Below are 22452 nucleotides of genomic sequence, written 5' to 3' on the forward strand. Positions count from 1 at the left end.
CCCGGAAGACGGAGCTGTACCTAGTGCGTCATCACCGCGCGCCGCTCCAGCACATGCGCATTAGTGTTTACTGTTTCCGGCTCGCTGGTGCGAGGGTTGTAAATAAATATTAGCATACGGCAAGGGGGAGGAGTCTAAGGTCGTAAAGTGAGACTGAGGAGTGACGTAACAGAGGAGGACAGGACATGGGGCAGTAAAGTGAGACTGATGAATGACGTAACACTGGAGGACAGATCACGGGGCAGTAAAGTGAGACTGACGAGTGACGTAACACTGGAGGACAGGACACGGGGCAGTAAAGCGAGACTGACGAGTGACGTAACACTGGAGGACAGGACACGGGGCAGTAAAGCGAGACTGACGAGTGACGTAACACTGAAGGACAGGACAAGGGGCAGTAAAGTGAGACTGACGAGTGACGTAACACTGGAGGACAGGACATGGGGCAGTAAAGCGAGACTGACGAGTGACGTAACACTGGAGGACAGGACATGGGGCAGTAAAGCGAGACTGACGAGTGACGTAACACTGGAGGACAGGACATGGGGCAGTAAAGCGAGACTGACGAGTGACGTAACACTGAAGGACAGGACAAGGGGCAGTAAAGTGAGACTGACGAGTGACGTAACACTGGAGGACAGGACACGGGGCAGTAAAGTGAGACTGACGAGTGGCGTAACACTGAAGGACAGGACACGGGGCAGTAAAGTGAGACTGACGAGTGGCGTAACACTGAAGGACAGGACAAGGGGCAGTAAAGTGAGACTGAGGAATGACGTAACAGAGGAGGACAGGACATGGGGCAGTAAAGCGAGACTGACGAGTGACGTAACACTGGAGGACAGGACACGGGGCAGTAAAGTGAGACTGACGAGTGACGTAACACTGGAGGACAGGACACGGGGCAGTAAAGTGAGACTGACGAGTGACGTAACACTGGAGGACAGGACACGGGGCAGTAAAGTGAGACTGACGAGTGGCGTAACACTGGAGGACAGGACACGGGGCAGTAAAGTGAGACTGACGAGTGGCGTAACACTGGAGGACAGGACATGGGGCAGTAAAGCGAGACTGACGAGTGACGTAACAGAGGAGGACAGGACATGGGGCAGTAAAGCGAGACTGACGAGTGACGTAACACTGGAGGACAGGACACGGGGCAGTAAAGTGAGACTGACGAGTGACGTAACACTGGAGGACAGGACATGGGGCAGTAAAGTGAGACTGACGAGTGGCGTAACACTGGAGGACAGGACATGGGGCAGTAAAGTGAGACTGACGAGTGACGTAACACTGGAGGACAGGACATGGGGCAGTAAAGCGAGACTGACGAGTGACGTAACACTGGAGGACAGGACACGGGGCAGTAAAGTGAGACTGACGAGTGACGTAACACTGGAGGACAGGACATGGGGCAGTAAAGCGAGACTGACGAGTGACGTAACACTGGAGGACAGGACATGGGGCAGTAAAGCGAGACTGACGAGTGACGTAACACTGGAGGACAGGACACGGGGCAGTAAAGTGAGACTGACGAGTGACGTAACACTGGAGGACAGGACATGGGGCAGTAAAGTGAGACTGACGAGTGGCGTAACACTGGAGGACAGGACATGGGGCAGTAAAGTGAGACTGAGGAATGACGTAACACTGGAGGACAGGACATGGGGCAGTAAAGTGAGACTGAGGAATGACGTAACACTGGAGGACAGGACATGGGGCAGTAAAGTGAGACTGACGAGTGACGTAACACTGGAGGACAGGACATGGGGCAGTAAAGCGAGACTGACGAGTGACGTAACACTGGAGGACAGGACATGGGGCAGTAAAGCGAGACTGACGAGTGACGTAACACTGGAGGACAGGACACGGGGCAGTAAAGTGAGACTGACGAGTGACGTAACACTGGAGGACAGGACATGGGGCAGTAAAGTGAGACTGACGAGTGGCGTAACACTGGAGGACAGGACATGGGGCAGTAAAGTGAGACTGAGGAATGACGTAACACTGGAGGACAGGACATGGGGCAGTAAAGTGAGACTGAGGAATGACGTAACACTGGAGGACAGGACATGGGGCAGTAAAGTGAGACTGACGAGTGACGTAACACTGAAGGACAGGACAAGGGGCAGTAAAGTGAGACTGACGAGTGACGTAACACTGGAGGACAGGACACGGGGCAGTAAAGTGAGACTGACGAGTGACATAACACTGGAGGACAGGACATGGGGCAGTAAAGTGAGACTGACGAGTGGCGTAACACTGGAGGACAGGACATGGGGCAGTAAAGTGAGACTGAGGAATGACGTAACAGAGGAGGACAGGACACGGGGCAGTAAAGTGAGACTGACGAGTGATGTAACACTGGAGGACAGGACATGGGGCAGTAAAGTGAGACTGACAAGTGACGTAACACTGGAGGACAGGACATGGGGCAGTAAAGTGAGACTGACAAGTGTCGTAATACTGGAGGACAGGACATGGGGCAGTAAAGTGAGACTGAGGAATGACGTAACACTGGAGGACAGGACATGGGGCAGTAAAGTGAGACTGAGGAATGACGTAACACTGGAGGACAGGACATGGGGCAGTAAAGTGAGACTGACAGATGATGTAACACTGGAGGACAGGACATGGGGCAGTAAAGTGAGACTGACGAGTGTCGTAACACTGGAGGACAGGACATGGGGCAGTAAAGTGAGACTGACGAGTGTCGTAACACTGGAGGACAGGACATGGGGCAGTAAAGTGAGACAGGAATGACGTAACACTGGAGGACAGGACATGGGGCAGTAAAGTGAGACAGGAATGACGTAACAAAGGAGGACAGGACATTGGGCAGTAAAGTGAGACAGGAATGACGTAACAAAGGAGGACAGGACATTGGGCAGTAAAGTGAGACTGACAGATGATGTAATACTGGAGGACAGGACTTGGGGCAGTAAAGTGAGACTGAGGAATGACGTAATACTGGAGGAAAGAAGGTGGGCGGCACAGGCTGAGGTAGAAGGCGGGTCTAGGATGATGGAGATGATGACCAAGATGGTGGGCGGATGAGGTAGGTGGGTCTAGGATGATGGAGATGATGACCAAGATGGTGGGCGGCACAGGCTGAGGTAGAAGGTGGGTCTAGGATGATGGAGATGATGACCAAGAAGGTGGGTGGTGCAGGCTGAGGTAGAAGGTGGGTCTAGGATGATGGAGATGATGACCAAGAAGGTGGGAGGATGAGGTAGAAGGTGGGTCTAGGATGATGGAGATGATGACCAAGAAGGTGGGTGGTGCAGGCTGAGGTAGAAGGTGGGCCGAGGACGATGGAGAATATGTCGGCCCACATCAGGAAGCGTTGTGTTCAGTAGAGTAGAAGAACACCAAGCTTGGTCATTGACTCCCATATTTATTGGCACCCCGTCTGAGGATTAGATGATGTTTTTTTTATGACGGAGAAGACTTTATACTTAGACTTATGGTCTATCCACATTTGTAATGACCACACACACCAGATTGTTCCTCTCAGTTTTCCATTGTTTATTGTGGATGAACTGATCGTCATACTGGGTTCTCGAGAGACCCTTCGATCCTTGGGACGCATCAGCCGACTGTGCGCAGAGTCACTCTTTGATAAGTCCTCCATCACCTTCACTCACAAAGCGCTTACGGCCCCTGCAAAGAACAAGGGTTAATGTGCTGGTCGCTCCCATTTCAGAGCGCACTCCCCTCCCCCCCAGTTCTAGGTAAACACAGCTCTAATGTAAGATAAGAGGATGGCTCACCTGGAGGGACACTGCTCATGGAGCTGTTTGGTAATCACCCCCTCCTTATAACACAGATCCACCAACTTCTCCATGACATTGTGGGCCAGAGGAACATCCAAAGTGAGGTCGGGCAGCTCAGAGTACACCCGCTGGAATCCCTAGAAGACATCGGACAATGAGGATGATGCCAAGATGTGGAACATATGGACATAAGTAGTCATCTGAATCTTACCCGGTTCATTTGGTCCAGGGTAATCAGCCCACTTTCCCATAAAGCTTTCAGCAACTTCACCGACATGAGGACATGGCCTTCAGCAGAACCTTCCAACACCAGAACCACAGCCTAGAATCAGAGATTGCCCATTATTAGACATGTAGCGTATCATCCATTGCCTAGATCTTCCAAGACATTGGAGACATACCTCATAGACAAGCTCATGGTGGAAATGAGGAACCTCCAGCTCCCTCAGACATCGCTCTGCCTCAGACACTTGTCCTGAAACCAAGAACTCCTGTAGGATCAGGTTCATCTGAAAGTAGACACATCCATGAGTCACCAGGACTAGGCCAGAAGAGACTAGACGCCACCACTGCCCTTACCTCTTTAATAAGATGTTTAACAGGTCTCTGTCCTCCGCCAACACCCCACACGTTGTCCAGTCGAATAATCTCCCTCTTGATTCTTAATAACACGGCTGCACGGTCCAGCGCTGCCCTGAGAGAGGCCACCACAAGGGTCAACGTGAGACAATGTCAGTGAAGCTCAGTGGACAATGTGCATCATAGGGATGGAAGAAGAACAAGCTAACCAAAAGGCAAGATGGAAACCAACAGCATGATGGGACCATAGTGGAGGCGTGACGATGACTATTTATGAGGGCACAAGGCTAGAAACACTGTGGTCATGTAGAAACACCCGGCCACTAAAGTGTTATGGTAAGAGGATTGTCCCATCGGTGGGACGGACAGCAGCTCCCTAGGTGGGATGTGACTTGGTTTCGAGAAGAGTTATTAGAAGTAATTGCCTCCGACAGGCGGTGGAGTCTGATGTGAGGGATACCACCACCAGCTAACATGCAATAATCCCAGCATTCACCACCAGCCCGCTCACCGCGCATGCTCACAGTCAACTCGTCCCTTGTAGCGATCCAGGAAATCTAACGGCAAAGCGTGATCGGCAACGGCACGAGCAATGAACTGGCCCAGCATCTGCAAGACAACAGAAAGTATCACAAGCTCCGATGTGGACATTGTGCCGGACTAGGCCAGGCTGTGTATGGACATCGTCAGTACCTGCGGAGCCTCGGGAGTGTCCAGGATCAGGTCAGGGAGGTCAGCCAGTAACCTGTCAAAGGCCTGCGCCATATGCTCCATGGACAAGAGCTTGCACAGGTCACACAGGAGTCTTGATGTCAGCTCGCGGTGACTAGCTTTTCCTTCCAGGGACAGAGACACAGCTAGACGAGGAACCCCGGGCTTCTGACTCCCCAAATTCAGTTCTCGCAAAAGAGCCTGCAGTGAATTAAAAGCAGACCCTCAGCAGTGATGTGACTATGCCGACACATTACACTCCCTATCCTTCCCATTATAACAGTGGCCTGTCCCACCCATGTAGCAGTGAGTTCGGTCTTCTCAAAGTCACAGGTGGTCGTTCTCATGTCCTGGCCAGATTTCCTTACTTGAAGGACCTTGCAGACGATGAGCCCTGGATGAGCCAGCTGCATCGTGTGGCCATTTCTGATACTTATCACTTGTACACGATGCAGACTAGCCTTGTAATGTTGGGCACAGTGCGGTCTCCACCATGGATGACATACGTAAGCAGACCGATACTCCACCCACTTATAGATTGGAGATGTGTGACTTCATCAGATACTTACGAGAACCTCCCCGGTGTCTCCATGCTCAAAGTATTCCTGCACCATGGGCTGCACCGTCTGCTGCAGCTCAGTCTCATCCAGCTCTGGGATAACCTTCTGATATACTGTGTCCCCCTGTTGGGACAAACCAGTGACTGTAATGGCAGGAGGACATCACACCATGCACCCACCAATGCCATGTATTCAGTTCTCTCCCAGGATCCCACTGTAGTCTATAGCATTGGGCGACCCCCCTATTGTGTCCCACTCTGCACTTCTATGTATACTGCTCTCATATCCCTGCAGTTCAGCCTCCATCTTGATTTCTACATTATTTCTCTTCTGCTATCCATTCCTAATGGCTGACATGGGCAGCTAGAGACAGCGCAATCTCTGCCTGCTGGGAGGACAGTGTGATTATCCTACTCCTAAGACACCAGAAGTATACAGGCGGGGAGACTGAGCTGTCACTTTCTTATATATATATATATATATATATATAACTGTGTGACAGGAGTCTGTCTGTTCATCAGCAGTAGCTACAATAGGAGTTCAGTCTCCTTTCTTCTGACCTTGCTCCTTCAGGGTAGTCCTCAGTGCTGCCTATCCTCTCCCATAACCCCACTGTAGGAGTATGTTCAGGAACAGTCCTTCCTCTCTCTGGTCCCTACTTCTCCATCATCCCATTAATAGTATGTTCACCTGAGCAGGTTGCCCTCCTGGAAGGGACAAGTAGACCCTGAAGAAGAGGGAGGTCCAGTCTGTACCTAATGGCTAGAAAGTCATCGCACAGTCACCTGCTGTTGTGAAGAGGATAATGGAATTACCTGAGCTGCTTCATCATAATTTGGGTCTCGAGCATCAGGTTCCTGATAGGTGTAGACCTGTCCTGGAGCTCCCCAGACACCTTTTCCACCAGCACCCCCTGCAACATAAACAAAAAAAATGTCTTCTCCTCCCAGAGAAACTAAAGATGTGGCCTCTGCTCCCAGAGAAACCAAAGACGTGGCCTCTGCTCCCTGAGAAACCAAAGACGTGGCCTCTGCTCCCTGACAAACCAAAGATGTGGCCTCTGCTCCCTGAGAAACTAAAGATGTGGCCTCTGCTCCCAGAGAAACTAAAGATGTGGCCTCTGCTCCCTGACAAACCAAAGACGTGGCCTCTGCTCCCTGAGAAACCAAAGACGTGGCCTCTGCTCCCTGAGCAACCAAAGACGTGGCCTCTGCTCCCTGAGAAACCAAAGACGTGGCCTCTGCTCATTGAGAAACTAAAGATGTGGCCTCTGCTCCCAGAGAAACCAAAGATGTGGCCTCTGCTCCCAGAGAAACCAAAGACGTGGCCTCTGCTCCCTGAGAAACCAAAGACGTGGCCTCTGCTCCCTGACAAACCAAAGATGTGGCCTCTGCTCCCTGAGAAACCAAAGACGTGGCCTCTGCTCCCTGACAAAGCAAAGGCGTAGCTGCTGCTCCCTGACAAACCAAAGATGTGGCCTCTGCTCCCTGAGAAACCAAAGACGTGGCCTCTGCTCCCAGCCTTTTACATCAGAAACTCCGAGACACCTGCAATACCGCATTGTGGATCTTTGTAGCTACGTATGTCTAGATCCGACTTCTGACCACTGGAACCTGGACTAGATCTGTCACCTCTTATTCTTGGCATGCAGTTGCCCTCCGAATTGTGCACTTTCGGGCCCCAAGCTGGGGCGTTATATATGACTAGTGGAGACGACAGACACGTTAGTGGACAAGTCCTAGGGACGGAACACGGGGCCGGCCTCGTCTCTCTATAGAGATATATATACACACACCTGTATATAAGGTCACCTAATACATGAACACAGATTCATAACTTCTGGAAAGTTCTGTTCATAGGGGGAGAGGCTCTTACACGTCTGCTAGTTCCCATCACATATTTTGGGGTGTCACGGTCTATGACTAGGCGTCCCCCATCTCATGGTAAGTGGTTACTTCTTTGTCCTACCCTACAATAGAACAAGGCGCCTCTTCCACCATCTTCCCCCTTGTACCTTTCTTGGGGAGCCCTCGTCCTTTGCCCATTCGTGACTTCCTGTCATGTCCTTTCTCTCGAGGGCTGATGGGCTCCACTGGGCTCTCTGTGCTCTCGGACTCCCTGGTAGAGTCACGCGATGACGTCCGGCGGATCCGCCGCTTGGCCTTCGCCTTCATTTTTGCTTCATGTAAAGCCTTTTCCTGGGGGGTCCAGTCACGAGCCCCCTCCTCATCACTCAGCTCCTCCGCCTCCAAGACTTCATCTTCTCCAGGCCCCATCCCAGCAGCAGAAGAGGAAGAAGAAGATGCCTCAAATGTGAACCTAGCCTAAAACCAAACCAGAGTGTAAGCACCAGTCCTGTACCCCAAATATCAGCCTGTGACTGTCCTGTACCCCGAATGTCAGCTTGTCACTGTCCTGTACCCCGAATGTCAGCCTGTGACTGTCCTGTACCCTGAATGTCAGCTTGTCACTGTCCTGTACCCCGAATGTCAGCCTGTGACTGTCCTGTACCCCGAATGTCAGCCTGTGACTGTCCTGTACCCCGAATGTCAGCCTGTGACTGTCCTGTACCCTGAATGTCAGCCTGTCACTGTCCTGTACCCCGAATGTCAGCCTGTCATTATCCTTTACCCCGAATGTCAGCCTGTCCTGTACCCCGAGTATCAGCCTGTCATTATCCTGTACCCCGAGTATCAGCCTGTCATTATCCTGTACCCCAAGTATCAGCCTGTCATTATCCTGTACCCCAAGTATCAGCCTGTCATTATCCTGTACCCCGAGTATCAGCCTGTCATTACCCTGTACCCCGAGTATCAGCCTGTCATTATCCTGTACCCCAAGTATCAGCCTGTCATTATCCTGTACCCCGAGTATCAGCCTGTCATTATCCTGTACCCCAAGTATCAGCCTGTCATTACCCTGTACCCCGAGTATCAGCCTGTCATTATCCTGTACCCCAAGTATCAGCCTGTCATTATCCTGTACCCCGAGTATCAGCCTGTCATTATCCTGTACCCCGAGTATCAGCCTGTCATTATCCTGTACCCCAAGTATCAGCCTGTCATTACCCTGTACCCCAAGTATCAGCCTGTCATTATCCTGTACCCCAAGTATCAGCCTGTCATTATCCTGTACCCCAAGTATCAGCCTGTCATTATCCTGTACCCCAAGTATCAGCCTGTCATTATCCTGTACCCCAAGTGTCAGACTGTCATTATCCTGTACCCCAAGTGTCAGGCTGTCATTATCCTGTACCCCAAGTATCAGCCTGTCATTATCCTGTACCCCAAGTATCAGCCTGTCATTATCCTGTACCCCAAGTATCAGCCTGTCATTATCCTGTACCCCAAGTATCAGCCTGTCATTATCCTGTACCCCGAGTGTTAGCCTGTCATTGTCCTGTACTCCCATACACCACCCCTCATTTCTCTGCTGTACCCCCAAATATACAGCATCTATTCCCAGATTTTGTCTATGAGGTGCAGTAAAAAACAAGTTACAAGAAAAGTATTACTATGAAAGGGGAGCTGCGGGCAGATTGCAGGGAAGGGGTTAAGTTTTCTGGAAGGGAGTTAATGCTACAGTGGGATGTTGCAAGAAAGGGGTTAATAGTGTAGGACAAAGTTAATGTTGCAGGAGGGTGATGCAGGGAAGGGGTTGATGCTGCAGGGGTCTCCATGTGTTCCATATGTTTACAGCACGTGCTGAACCCTGTACCTCCCCATTGCCACCCGACCCCAGGTCACCCCCTGTGGCCCCCAGCCACATGTGACGTCACCTGCCACCCAGGGCATTGAGCCTCTCACCTCCTGTCCTCCACACACCCCAACACTCAGCCTGGAACCTCCAAATCCCCGCAGAACCTCCCTCCGCCTCCTGCCCAGGAAGTGATGTGAGAAGTATGGAGCCTCAGAGCCCTCCCCAACCTCCTGCAAAGTGCTGCCTCCTTCCAGGCTCCCTCCTCCCCAGTTCTGCCTCCTTCCAAGCTCTGCCTCCTTCCACTTTACTAGCTTTGGCAATGCCAAATATCTATTCGGACGTGCCAATAAAGCTTGTTTGATTTGTCTCCCTCCTCCTCAGCTCTAATCAAATCAAACCATACAAGCTTTATTGGCACTCTGAGTGGATATTTGGCATTGCCAAAGCTAGTAGGAGGGGAGTGGGGTAGAACAGTCCGTGGGGTCTCATCTTCCTCTTGGTTGGTGACAGTTGTATTGGGGGGTGGGATGGGTGATTTGGGGTATAACAGTCCGTGGGGTCTTTTGGGTGGGGGGGTTTGATAGTCCGTGGAGTCTCATCTTCCTCTGGTGTGGTGACAGCTGGACACGTATTGGGCAGCGATCTCCACAGTGGCCTCTTCTTCTCCCAGTAGCATGTAGAGTTTCCTCTTCTCCCAGTCTGGGATGTGGGCAGAGAGTCTTTGGTAGTAGACGGCCCTCACAGCTGAGTATTTGGTGCAGTGTAGCAGGAAGTGGGTCTGGTCTTCTAGGACCCCCTGGTCACAGTGCTGGCACAGTCTCTTCTCCCGTGGCTTGTACGTCTGCCTGTATCGCCCCGTCTCTATCTCTAGGTTGTGGGCGCTCAGTCTGTACCGGCTCAGGGTCTGTCTGTGCTTGGGGTGGCGTATTCTCTCCAGGTAGGTGGCCATGGTGTAGTCCCTTTGTAGGGATTGGTACACGGTGAGTTTCTTGGAGTTATTTATTTCGTTTTTCCATTCTTCAATGTACCGCTCTCTGTTTGCCTCTGTGGTCGCCTTTATTTCGGCCTTGGTTATCATCTGTTGGTGTTTTTGGTTTGGTGGTTGGCTGCTGTTTGGTTGGTGAGTGTCTGGTTTGCTCCGGTGGCTTAGCCAGGCTTGGTGGTGGAAGGAGTCGCTCCCCTGGATGTGTGCCTGGAAAGCTAGCGCCCTCTTCTGTATGGTGAGCCATAGGGGGAGTCTGCCTAGCTCTGCCCTGCAGGCTATGTTGGTGGTGTTGCGATGGACATGTAGCAGGTATTTGCAGAACTCCAGGTGGAAGTTCTCTGTTGGGCTGGAATCCCACTTTGACTGGTCTGGGTAGGTGGCTGGGCCCCAAACCTCACTGCCATAGAGAAGGATCGGGGAGATGACTGCGTCAAATCTCTTCAGCCAGACCCTCACCGGTGGTTTGAGGTGGTACAGTTGTCTTCTGATGGCGTAGAAGGTTCTGCAGGCTTTTGCTTTCAGGGTTTCTATTGCTGCTTTGAAGCTTCCTGATTGGCTGAGCTCCAGCCCCAGGTCGGTGTAGCTGTTGGTTTTCTCCAGTGTGGAGCCGTTAAGTGTGAATTGTGGGGTGGTGGAGGCTTTATTGTGGCCCTTCTTCTGAAATACCATGACTTTGGTCTTCTTCTGGTTGATGGGTAGGGCCCATGTGGTGCTGAATTTTTCCAGCACGGACAGGCTTTCTTGGAGGTCTTTCTCGGTGGGGGCCAGGAGAAGGAGGTCATCGGCGTATAGCTCTACCTCCTCGCAGCCTCCATCTACCCTGATCTGCCGCCTGCCAAGTCTTATGATATGTTCACATGGAGGAAACCTTTTCCGCCTTGTGAACATTCCGCTCTGGAATTCTGATTCAGCCGCTGAATCCACGGTAAGATTGCTCATCTCACTTCTTCTTTCCGCTACTAGCTAGGCTCCGTGTGAACTAGCCCTTACTTTCTCAGCTTCCATCATGCCAAATTATACTGTCCCCCCACCCTCAACATCTTCACAATACCCAGTCACAATGTTCTGTTCATGACCACTAGGGGGCACAATGGCCCGTGTATATGAACAGGAGAGATTATTTCTATGGCCTCGTTACCCCTCCCATTCATCACATCATGTGACTTCTGTTACCACATTCCAATCCTGCTCTGCAATGGATTATATCACTCACTACTGCCCCTCCCCCTGCTGTAGACTACACCTCCCAGCATGCTCCTCAGTGCCCCTCCCCCTGCTGTAGACTACACCTCCCAGCATGCAGTTCAGCTTTTTCCTGTCTTTTCTGTTGTGGTTGCAAGATCTGGAGACGGGAGATTTGTGAGGTAACAGCAATGTATATTATTATATAGTATTATATATCATCATATACCTCCTCTATTATGTGTTATTATATCCCCTCTATTATATATATATATATATTAGCTTCTGCCTGCGACTTTGTCTGCATCAATGATCCGCCTATATTCAGCAAATTGCTGCTCTCGATGCTTTGCCTGCTGCGGCGTTTCGGCAGCTCTCAAGCTGTTCTGCTCCTGAATTCATTCCTCGCACCGTGCCTGTGATTGTTCTGGCCCTGCATATCGCCCCAGTAAATGCCCTGCATGTTGCACCGGTAAGTACCCTGCATATCACACTGCTAAATACCGTGCATATCACGCCAGTAAATGCCCTGCATATCGCCCCGGTAAATGCCCTGCATATCACGCCAGTAAATGCCCTGCATATCACGCCGGTAAATGCCCTGCATATCACGCCGTTAAGTACCCTGCATATCGCTCCGGTAAATGCCCTGCATATCGCGCCGGTAAATACCCTGCATATCGCGCCGGTAAATGCCATGCATATCACAGCAGTAAATACCCTGCACATCATGCGGGTAAATGCCCTGCATATCGCGCCGGTAAATACCCTGCATATCGGGCCGGTAAATGCCATGCATATCACAGCAGTAAATACCCTGCACATCATGCAGGTAAATGCCCTCCATATCGCTTCGGTAAATGCCCTGCATATCACGCCGTTATGTACCCTGCATATCACAGTGCTAAATACCCTGCATATCGCTCCGCTAAATGCCCTGCATATCGCGCTGGTAAATGCCAGGCATATCACGCCGGTAAGTACCCTGCATATCACACTGCTAAATGGCCTGCATATCACGCCGGTAAATACCTTGCATTTTGCGCCGGTAAATACCCTGCACATCGCGCCGGTAAATGCCCTGCACATCACGCCGGTAAATGCCCTGCATATCACGCCAGTGTTTCCCTGTATATTGCAGCAGAAATGCTCAGGCAAGCCAAGGTGGTACTTACATGTCAGAGTGCACACACATACCAGACATTGGAATGACGGTGCAATGAAGCTTTTCTTTATTTCAGATGATGAATTTGATGATGAAGGAGCGGAGGCCAGCAGAGGAGCAGAGACCACACACCAACGTGAGCCAATGAGAGGACACCACCACACCTCCTGGTCCGAATACAGACATGACTTCCTTCAAGGTGACCCCACCATCATTCCTGAATCTTCTGCAGTTAAATCACTATCTCTTCTCAGGCTTGGCTTGAGGTGGGTGGAGGGATCTCTCAGTGCCCTCTTCTGTTTCTCGGGGGATTTCTCAGGCCCCTCTTCTGCCGCTGTCTTGGGAGGCGTCACTTGGGCCTCTTTTCTGACACTGTCTTGTAAGGGATCTCTCAGGGCCCTCTTCTACTTCTTGAGGGATCTCTCAGGCCCCTCTCCAACCTCTGTTTCTTATTTGGAGAGGGATCTCTTAGGTCTCTTTTCTGCCTCTGCAGGGATCTCTTGGGCCTCTTTTTTGCTTCTTGAGAGATCTCTTAGGTCTCTTTTCTGCCTCTGCAGGGATCTCTTGGGCCTCTTTTTTGCTTCTTGAGAGATCTCTTAGGTCTTTTTTCTGCCTCTGTTTCAGGAGGGACCTCTTGGGCCCCTTTTCTGCCTCTGTCTTGGGAGGCATTACTCGGGCCCCTTCTCTGTCTCAGAAGGGATCTCTCGGGCCCCTCTCCTGCCTCTGTTTCAGCAGGGATGTTTAGGTCCCCTTTTCTGCATCTGTTTTGGGAGGGATCTCTCAGGCCTCTTTTCTGCTTCTTGAGATATCGCTTGGACCCCTTTTCTGCCTCTGTGTCAGCAGAGATCTCTCGGGCCTCTTTTCTGTCTCAGGAGGCATCACTCCAGCCCCTTCTCTGCCTCTGTCTCGGGAGGGATGTCTCGGGCCCCTCTTCTGCCTCTGTCTCGGGAGGGATCTTTCAGGCCTCTTTTCTCCCTCTGGAGGGATCTCTCGGACCTCTTTTCTGCCTCTGTCTTGGGAGGCACCTCTTGGGCCTCTTTTCTCCCTCTTTAGGAATTTCTTGGACTCCCTTTCTGCCTGTGTCACGTGAGGGATCACTTGGTCCTCTTTTCTGCCTCTCTCTCTAGAGGGATCACTCGGGCTCCTCTCCTGCCTCTGCAAGGATCACTTGGTCCTCTTTTCTACCTCTGTCTTGGGAGGCATCTCTCGGGCCTCTTTTCTGCTTCTGTTTTGTTTTAATAATAGTTGTCTCTTTGTCATTTTAGACTTTGCCTCTTCTCCGCGTTCTCCAGTCCTGCTCCACGGTGCTCAGCTGCGGTGTGATGTCATCAGTGAGGGGGAGGAGCTGACACCACACAGCAGTACACAGAGATATGATTCGCCACTTTTCTTCTTGCGCCAGCAGCGGCACCTCCTCACATTGGTGCGGGAGTTTGTCGTTCATCAGATGCAGGTTCTGGAGTACTACAGGACAGTGGAGGAGACGCCACTCTCTGGACTGGAGGCTGTGTGTCTTGGGCTGCAGGAGCTGTGTCACAATGGTGCGTTGTTGCAGAAGAAGGTCCGTGCCAATCAGCTGCTGCGCCCATTCTCCCCACCTTTACACGGGTGCCTCAGTAATCTGCAAAGAATGCTACAACTCATGTCTGTGAAGGCCGCTATTGTGACAGAAAAGCTCCTCCTGAGTGCACTGCATACAGCGCCACATTTCCCTACAGAGTTTTCGGGGAGTTTGTGCCGCTCTCTGTCCACCTATAACAAAGTCTTAGCGGAGATGTTGCGGTGGGATACTGTGCTACTGTGGACACATTTGCAGCCGGTGTCCATTACTAGGGTTGTGAAGGTCATAGCGGAGGAACGGGGGTGGCTGCTGGCTGGTCACTTCTTAAATGATGGCCTAGGGCACAGGCTAGAGGATGTTGTGAAGGGAGAGGTGAAGTCACAACAGGTGGGCGGAGCACTATCATCACTTCTGAAGAGACTGGTATGGGAAGACCAGTGCCAGACTGCCCCTCTGCTGAGATCATTGGTCAGCCTGGATCACATGGCATGGAGTGGAATGGATGGGCAGAGCATGGCGGAGTCTCTTCTGTACGAACAGTACTGCAGCCACTTGTGGCCACTCCTCAGTGCCAATCTCTTCCAGACCTCGTACCCAGGAGCAATGTCAGCCCTGATAGCCGCTGGTGTGGGGGAAAGAATCACCGACGCCATCCAGTTCCTGCAGAGTGTCCTGACGTCTGGTAGGTTGTAGATGTGTGAAGGTTGTTACGTACAAGTGTCCATGGTAATGTTATATCAGTGTAGTACCTGGTGAATACAAGACTGTGCATAATGTCTTATAGATGTCGTCCCAGAGCAGTGCCGAGAGTCCGTCCACTGTCACGGTCATCACTTACTGCACACCATGGCCTTCATGTCCTGGGACACAGGTAAGAGGGACAACCGTTATCTGAGGGGAGGGGGGCAGCCGTGTTTATGGAATAATATGGGGTAGGGGGTGAGATGAGAAAGTTACATGGTTCAAGAGGGAATCCATGTTGTTAGGAGGGGAACATCTATGTTATTGGGGTGTCTCTGTTATTGGAAGGGATCTGATACAGTACAGTGGTGAGATGAGCAGGTAATAGGTGTGGGGGGAGGGGGGATCACGTGTGGGGTCCCAGAGTCATGGTAAGACCCTTTGTCCTCTGCAGGTATGTGTCAGTCATTGGGCTTGGCCCTCACAGATAAATGTGTGCTGCTGGATGATGGGGCCCACAGGACACACAGCAGAACCTCTGCTGCCCTCGTCACCGTGTGCCAGGAGTTATTGGTGCTGCTCCACACTCTGCGCTCTGGTAAGACCCCATCTTGGCTTGATCTGTGTTGCTGGACAGAAGTCAAGTGAAGCCTCTGAGTTCATCCGTGGTGTTGTTTCTGGGCAGATGATACCTCCAGACATCAGTGTGTCCTCAGCTGCTGTGTGACGACTTTACAGCTCTGTGAACTGTGGCTGAGGAGCCGCTCTCAGATCTACTCCAGCTCTGGTTCTGTAGGTCATCTGCTGCTGATAAGTCACGGAGATCTGCCGGTAAGGCCTGAGGGGCAGCGCCATAGCTTGTCCTCCTCAGCAATCTTCTTCACACATCTGACCACGCCTCTCATCTTATGTCAGGTGATAAAGGAACAGATGCATAATGTGATCATGGCCGTACACAACCTGGAATGGCCTCCTGTAAGTCAGCGGCTTTGTGTGAAACTGCAGGACGTGTCTGATAGCCTGGAGGTAAGTGGCCATGTACAAGCTGCCCCTTTGTGGACCATTCACTGCTACTAAAGTAATGGCCCCCCATGACAGCTCTTATGTTATTGCCCTGCTGTCTCCTCCTCTTTATAGGGTGTGGCTTTGAGTCTGCCCCGCCTCCTACAATCCATATGTGCTCTGCAAGCTCAGGAGATTTTCCAGCATATGATGCCATCTGGACGTCACTGGAGAGGGAAGGTGGCGAATGGTGAGCAATAGGCTGGGGGAGGGGGGGGGGTGGCAAACAATGTTCTGTCTATAGCCACTAGGTATGTAAATGAAGGGGAGGAGACTAGTTGAGATCTTCCTCTGCGTTTCGCCTCAGGTCTGGAGCTGGTTCCCAGTGACTACGCTCAGGCTGCAGTTAATACGGTGCTGGTGCCAGTGCTAGAAGTAGTCCGCACGTTGGGTGTGGAGGAGCAGCTGTCGGCTGTGGCCCTCACCATAGGGGTCTTCATGGAAGCCTGGATGGGACATATTCTGCGGGAGAGGCTGAGATTCAGGTATGTAATGAGAAGGTGCGAGACCGTCCTGGGCCGCTGGAGCTCCGGCCTGTCAGTCTCTCTTGTTGGGAGGAGGGTCTTTTTATCTACCTTTTCTGCTCTCTCTTTCTTGGGGAAGAGTCTATATGCTCTCTCGTTTTGTGTAGGATCATTATGGCTGGTGTCAGCTTTCTGTCTGAAGGTCCATTGTGTTTGTGGAGGTCTCGCTGCATCCAGTGTTTTCTGTATCTTTCAGTTTGCAGGGAGCACTTCAGCTGAGATGTGACTTTGAGAGTGTTCGGGAGGTGTTGAAGTCTCAGGAGCTGTCTCCAGTGGTGGTTCAGTCTGCAGTGTCTCTCCCTGTTTTCCAGCAGGCAGATAACGCCATTGAGTGCCTCCTGCGACAGCCGTCTCATAAGAGCGCCCTGCAGTCTGGTGGCTGTTCTCTTTTCTGCTGTGAGTAGGCCTCTGAGGTTTCTTTCAGCTTCTGGTCTGGTTTTCTTCTGGTTGAATTTTCCCTGTCTGTTCTTTCTCTGTGGTCAGGTCCTCCCTTGTGTCACGGAGCGGTGGAGAGTGTATCGGACAGCCTGCAGAGCCTAGACAGCCTAGGCCGCCGAGGGTGGGCTCACAGTTACCCTGCACATCAGCCCAGACACAGCCATGATTCCTACCTCCCCCACAACCAGCCTCAATGGCTCTCCTTGCGACTCCACAAGACTGGGAACCGCTGAGGGCCGGGACAATCCTCCAATATAACTTATTGTTTTATATAAACACAGCTCTATTTTATTAAAGATTTCTGATATTCCACAACATCATCGCTGATTCTGTCACTACTATCAGGGAGAAGGGGATGGGTCACAGGACAGGGGGAGGAGAAGGGGATGGGTCACAAGACGGGGGGGAGGAGAAGGGGATGGGTCACAGGACAGGGGGATGGGTCACAGGACAGGGGGAGGAGAAGGGGATGGGTCACAGGACAGGGGGAGGAGAAGGGGATGGGTCACAGGACAGGGGGAGGAGAAGGGGATGGGTCACAGGACGGGGGGGAGGAGAAGGGGATGGGTCACAGGACGGGGGGGAGGAGAAGGGGATGGGTCACAGGTCAGGGAGGACATGGGGGGGATGGGTCACAGGTCGGGGGGGGAGGAGAAGGGGATGGGTCACAGGACGGGGGGGAGGAGAAGGGGATGGGTCACAGGACGGGGGGGAGGAGAAGGGGATGGGTCACAGGACGGGGGGGAGGAGAAGGGGATGGGTCACAGGACGGGGGGGAGGAGAAGGGGATGGGTCACAGGACGGGGGGGAGGAGAAGGGGATGGGTCACAGGACGGGGGGGAGGAGAAGGGGATGGGTCACAGGACGGGGGGGAGGAGAAGGGGATGGGTCACAGGACGGGGGGGAGGAGAAGGGGATGGGTCACAGGACGGGGGGAGGAGAAGGGGATGGGTCACAGGACGGGGGGGAGGAGAAGGGGATGGGTCAGGGAGGACATGGGGGGGATGGGTCACAGGTCAGGGGGAGGAGAAGGGGATGGGTCACAGGACAGGGAGGACATGGGGGGGCTGGGTCACAGGTCAGGGGGAGGAGAAGGGGACGGGTCACAGGACAAGGGGAGGAGAAGGGGACGGGTCACAGGACAGGGGGGAGGAGAAGGGGACGGGTCACAGGACAGGGGGGAGGAGAAGGGGACGGGTCACAGGACAGGGGGGAGGAGAAGGGGACGGGTCACAGGACAGGGGGAGGAGAAGGGGACGGGTCACAGGACAGGGGAGGAGAAGGGGACGGGTCACAGGACAGGGGAGGAGAAGGGGACGGGTCACAGGATGGGGGGGAGGAGAAGGGGACGGGTCACAGGACGGGGGGGAGGAGAAGGGGATGGGTCACAGGTCAGGGAGGACATGGGGGGGATGGGTCACAGGTCAGGGGGAGGAGAAGGGGATGGGTCACAGGACAGGGAGGACATGGGGGGGCTGGGTCACAGGTCGGGGGGGGGAGGAGAAGGGGATGGGTCACAGGACGGGGGGGAGGAGAAGGGGATGGGTCACAGGACGGGGGGGAGGAGAAGGGGATGGGTCACAGGACGGGGGGGAGGAGAAGGGGATGGGTCACAGGACGGGGGGGAGGAGAAGGGGATGGGTCACAGGACGGGGGGGAGGAGAAGGGGATGGGTCACAGGACGGGGGGGAGGAGAAGGGGATGGGTCACAGGACGGGGGGGAGGAGAAGGGGATGGGTCACAGGACGGGGGGGAGGAGAAGGGGATGGGTCACAGGACGGGGGGAGGAGAAGGGGATGGGTCACAGGACGGGGGGGAGGAGAAGGGGATGGGTCAGGGAGGACATGGGGGGGATGGGTCACAGGTCAGGGGGAGGAGAAGGGGATGGGTCACAGGACAGGGAGGACATGGGGGGGCTGGGTCACAGGTCAGGGGGAGGAGAAGGGGACGGGTCACAGGTCAGGGGGAGGAGAAGGGGACGGGTCACAGGACAAGGGGAGGAGAAGGGGACGGGTCACAGGACAGGGGGGAGGAGAAGGGGACGGGTCACAGGACAGGGGGGAGGAGAAGGGGACGGGTCACAGGACAGGGGGGAGGAGAAGGGGACGGGTCACAGGACAGGGGGAGGAGAAGGGGACGGGTCACAGGACAGGGGAGGAGAAGGGGACGGGTCACAGGATGGGGGGGAGGAGAAGGGGATGGGTCACAGGACGGGGGGGAGGAGAAGGGGATGGGTCACAGGTCAGGGAGGACATGGGGGGGATGGGTCACAGGTCAGGGGGAGGAGAAGGGGATGGGTCACAGGACAGGGAGGACATGGGGGGGCTGGGTCACAGGTCAGGGGGAGGAGAAGGGGACGGGTCACAGGACAAGGGGAGGAGAAGTGGACGGGTCACAGGACAGGGGGGAGGAGAAGGGGATGGGTCACAGGACAGGGTGGACATGGGGGGGATGGGTCACAGGACAGGGGGAGGAGAAGGGGATGGGTCACAGGTCAGGGGGAGGAGAAGGGGATGGGTCACAGGTCAGGGGCAGGAGAAGGGGATGGGTCACAGGACAGGGAGGACATGGGGGGGATGGGTCACAGGACAGGGGGAGGAGAAGGGGATGGGTCACAGGTCAGGGGGAGGAGAAGGGGATGGGTCACAGGTCAGGGGGAGGAGAAGGGGATGAGAAGGAGACGGGTCACAGGACGGGGGGGAGGAGAAGGGGACGGGTCACAGGACGGGGAGGACATGGGGGGGATGGGTCACAGGACGGGGGGAGGAGAAGGGGACGCGTCACAGGACGGGGGGGAGGAGAAGGGGACGGGTCACAGGACGGGGGGGAGGAGAAGGGGACGGGTCACAGGACGGGGGGGAGGAGAAGGGGACGGTCACAGGACGGGGGGGGAGGAGAAGGGGACGGGTCACAGGACGGGGGGGAGGAGAAGGGGACGGGTCACAGGACGGGTCACAGGACAGTGGGAGGAGAAGGGGACGGGTCACAGGACAGGGGGAGGAGAAGGGGACGGGTCACAGGACAGGGGGAGGAGAAGGGGACGGGTCACAGGACAGGGGGAGGAGAAGGGGACGGGTCACAGGACAGGGGGAGGAGAAGGGGACGGGTCACAGGACAGGGGGAGGAGAAGGGGACGGGTCACAGGACAGGGGGAGGAGAAGGGGACGGGTCACAGGACAGGGGGAGGAGAAGGGGACGGGTCACAGGACAGGGGGAGGAGAAGGGGACGGGTCACAGGACAGGGGGAGGAGAAGGGGATGGGTCACATGACGGGGGGATGGGTCACAGGACAGTGGGAGGAGAAGGGGATGGGTCACAGGACAGTGGGAGGAGAAGTGGACGGGTCACAGGACAGGGGGAGGAGAAGGGGATGGGTCACATGACGGGGGGATGGGTCACAGGACAGGGGGAGGAGAAGGGGATGGGTCACAGGACAGGGGGAGGAGAAGGGGATGGGTCACAGGACAGGGGGAGGAGAAGGGGATGGGTCACAGGACAGGGGGAGGAGAAGGGGATGGGTCACAGGACAGGGGGAGGAGAAGGGGATGGGTCACAGGACAGGGGGAGGAGAAGGGGATGGGTCACAGGACAGGGGGAGGAGAAGGGGATGGGTCACAGGACAGGGGGAGGAGAAGGGGATGGGTCACAGGACAGGGGGAGGAGAAGGGGATGGGTCACAGGACAGGGGGAGGAGAAGGGGATGGGTCACAGGACAGGGGGAGGAGAAGGGGATGGGTCACAGGACAGGGGGAGGAGAAGGGGATGGGTTACAGGACAGGGGGAGGAGAAGGGGATGGGTCACAGGATGGGGGGATGGGTCACAGGACAGGGGGAGGAGAAGGGGATGGGTCACAGGACAGGGGGAGGAGAAGGGGATGGGTCACAGGACAGCGGGAGGAGAAGGGGATGGGTCACAGGACAGGGGGAGGAGAAGGGGATGGGTCACAGGACAGGGGGAGGAGAAGGGGATGGGTCACATGACGGGGGGATGGGTCACAGGACAGGGGGAGGAGAAGGGGATGGGTCACAGGACAGGGGGAGGAGAAGGGGATGGGTCACAGGACAGGGGGAGGAGAAGGGGATGGGTCACATGACGGGGGGATGGGTCACAGGACAGTGGGAGGAGAAGGGGACGGGTCACAGGACAGTGGGAGGAGAAGGGGACGGGTCACAGGACAGGGGGAGGAGAAGGGGACGGGTCACAGGACAGGGGGAGGAGAAGGGGATGGGTCACAGGACAGGGGGAGGAGAAGGGGATGGGTCACAGGACAGCGGGAGGAGAAGGGGATGGGTCACAGGACAGGGGGAGGAGAAGGGGATGGGTCACAGGACAGGGGGAGGAGAAGGGGATGGGTCACATGACGGGGGGATGGGTCACAGGACAGGGGGAGGAGAAGGGGATGGGTCACAGGACAGGGGGAGGAGAAGGGGATGGGTCACAGGACAGGGGGAGGAGAAGGGGATGGGTCACATGACGGGGGGATGGGTCACAGGACAGTGGGAGGAGAAGGGGATGGGTCACAGGATAGTGAGCGGAGAAGGGGACGGGTCACAGGACAGGGGGAGGAGAAGGGGATGGGTCACAGGACAGGGGGAGGAGAAGGGGATGGGTCACAGGACAGGGGGAGGAGAAGGGGATGGGTCACAGGACAGGGGGAGGAGAAGGGGATGGGTCACAGGACAGGGGGAGGAGAAGGGGATGGGTCACAGGACAGGGGGAGGAGAAGGGGATGGGTTACAGGACAGGGGGAGGAGAAGGGGATGGGTCACAGGACGGGGGGATGGGTCACAGGACAGGGGGAGGAGAAGGGGATGGGCCACAGGACAGGGGGAGGAGAAGGGGATGGGTCACAGGACAGGGGGAGGAGAAGGGGATGGGTCACATGACGGGGGGATGGGTCACAGGACAGGGGGAGGAGAAGGGGATGGGTCACAGGACAGGAGGAGGAGAAGGGGATTGGTCACAGGACAGGGGGAGGAGAAGGGGATGGGTCACAGGACAGGGGGAGGAGAAGGGGATGGGTCACATGACGGGGGGATGGGTCACAGGACAGTGGGAGGAGAAGGGGACGGGTCACAGGACAGTGGGAGGAGAAGGGGACGGGTCACAGGACAGGGGGAGGAGAAGGGGACGGGTCACAGGACAGGGGGAGGAGAAGGGGACGGGTCACAGGACAGGGGGAGGAGAAGGGGATGGGTCACAGGACAGGGGGAGGAGAAGGGGATGGGTCACAGGACAGGGGGAGGAGAAGGGGATGGGTCACAGGACAGGGGGAGGAGAAGGGGATGGGTCACAGGACAGGGGGAGGAGAAGGGGATGGGTCACATGACGGGGGGATGGGTCACAGGACAGGGGGAGGAGAAGGGGATGGGTCACAGGACAGGGGGAGGAGAAGGGGATGGGTCACAGGACAGGGGGAGGAGAAGGGGATGGGTCACATGACGGGGGGATGGGTCACAGGACAGTGGGAGGAGAAGGGGATGGGTCACAGGATAGTGGGAGGAGAAGGGGACGGGTCACAGGACAGG

At 54.9% G+C, this 22452-nt stretch overlaps 2 protein-coding genes across 3 annotated transcripts; one reads left to right on the forward strand and one right to left on the reverse strand.

Annotated features, from left to right (window-relative positions):
* Positions 1–3504: 3504 nt before the first annotated feature.
* On the reverse strand, positions 3505–9513 carry LOC142186435 (programmed cell death protein 4-like). Its single transcript, XM_075261277.1, has 11 exons — positions 9433–9513; positions 7641–7950; positions 6442–6539; positions 5636–5749; positions 5049–5267; positions 4867–4964; positions 4356–4470; positions 4178–4285; positions 3988–4098; positions 3774–3913; positions 3505–3663 (listed from the first exon to the last, which is right to left on the reverse strand). The coding sequence occupies exons 2-11, from the start codon at positions 7900–7902 to the stop codon at positions 3612–3614; spliced, it is 1317 nt and encodes a 438-aa protein (XP_075117378.1). The 5' UTR covers positions 7903–7950; positions 9433–9513; the 3' UTR covers positions 3505–3611.
* Positions 9514–11593: 2080 nt separating this feature from the next.
* CCDC142 (coiled-coil domain containing 142) lies at positions 11594–17228 on the forward strand. 2 transcript variants are annotated; one of them, XM_075261267.1, is made up of 11 exons: positions 11594–11674; positions 12734–12856; positions 13923–14900; positions 15003–15089; positions 15354–15497; positions 15585–15730; positions 15815–15925; positions 16037–16151; positions 16269–16446; positions 16682–16881; positions 16969–17228. In XM_075261267.1, exons 2-11 carry the CDS (start codon positions 12802–12804, stop codon positions 17154–17156), a joined length of 2202 nt encoding a protein of 733 aa, XP_075117368.1. In that variant the 5' UTR covers positions 11594–11674; positions 12734–12801; the 3' UTR covers positions 17157–17228. The 2 variants fall into 2 exon arrangements, with proteins under 2 accessions (XP_075117368.1, XP_075117369.1); XM_075261268.1 differs by lacking the exon at positions 11594–11674 and having other exon boundaries at positions 12738–12923.
* Positions 17229–22452: the final 5224 nt, after the last annotated feature.

Source organism: Leptodactylus fuscus, unplaced genomic scaffold, assembly GCF_031893055.1.
Source record: "Leptodactylus fuscus isolate aLepFus1 unplaced genomic scaffold, aLepFus1.hap2 HAP2_SCAFFOLD_102, whole genome shotgun sequence".
In the NCBI taxonomy this organism is placed as follows: domain Eukaryota; kingdom Metazoa; phylum Chordata; class Amphibia; order Anura; family Leptodactylidae; genus Leptodactylus; species Leptodactylus fuscus.

Coding starts and splice junctions, on each gene's coding strand:
- LOC142186435 (XM_075261277.1), bottom strand. CDS start 7,902: ATGGGGCCTGGAGAAGATGAAGTCTTGGAGGCGGAGGAGCTGAGTGAT. Junction 4,471..4,866: donor GTTGACTGTGAGCATGCGCG/GTGAGCGGGCTG, acceptor GGCCTCTCTCAG/GGCAGCGCTGGACCGTGCAG. Junction 4,286..4,355: donor TTAAACATCTTATTAAAGAG/GTAAGGGCAGTG, acceptor GTCTACTTTCAG/ATGAACCTGATCCTACAGGA.
- CCDC142 (XM_075261267.1), top strand. CDS start 12,802: ATGAGAGGACACCACCACACCTCCTGGTCCGAATACAGACATGACTTC. Junction 16,447..16,681: donor CGGGAGAGGCTGAGATTCAG/GTATGTAATGAG, acceptor TGTATCTTTCAG/TTTGCAGGGAGCACTTCAGC. Junction 16,882..16,968: donor TGGCTGTTCTCTTTTCTGCT/GTGAGTAGGCCT, acceptor CTCTGTGGTCAG/GTCCTCCCTTGTGTCACGGA.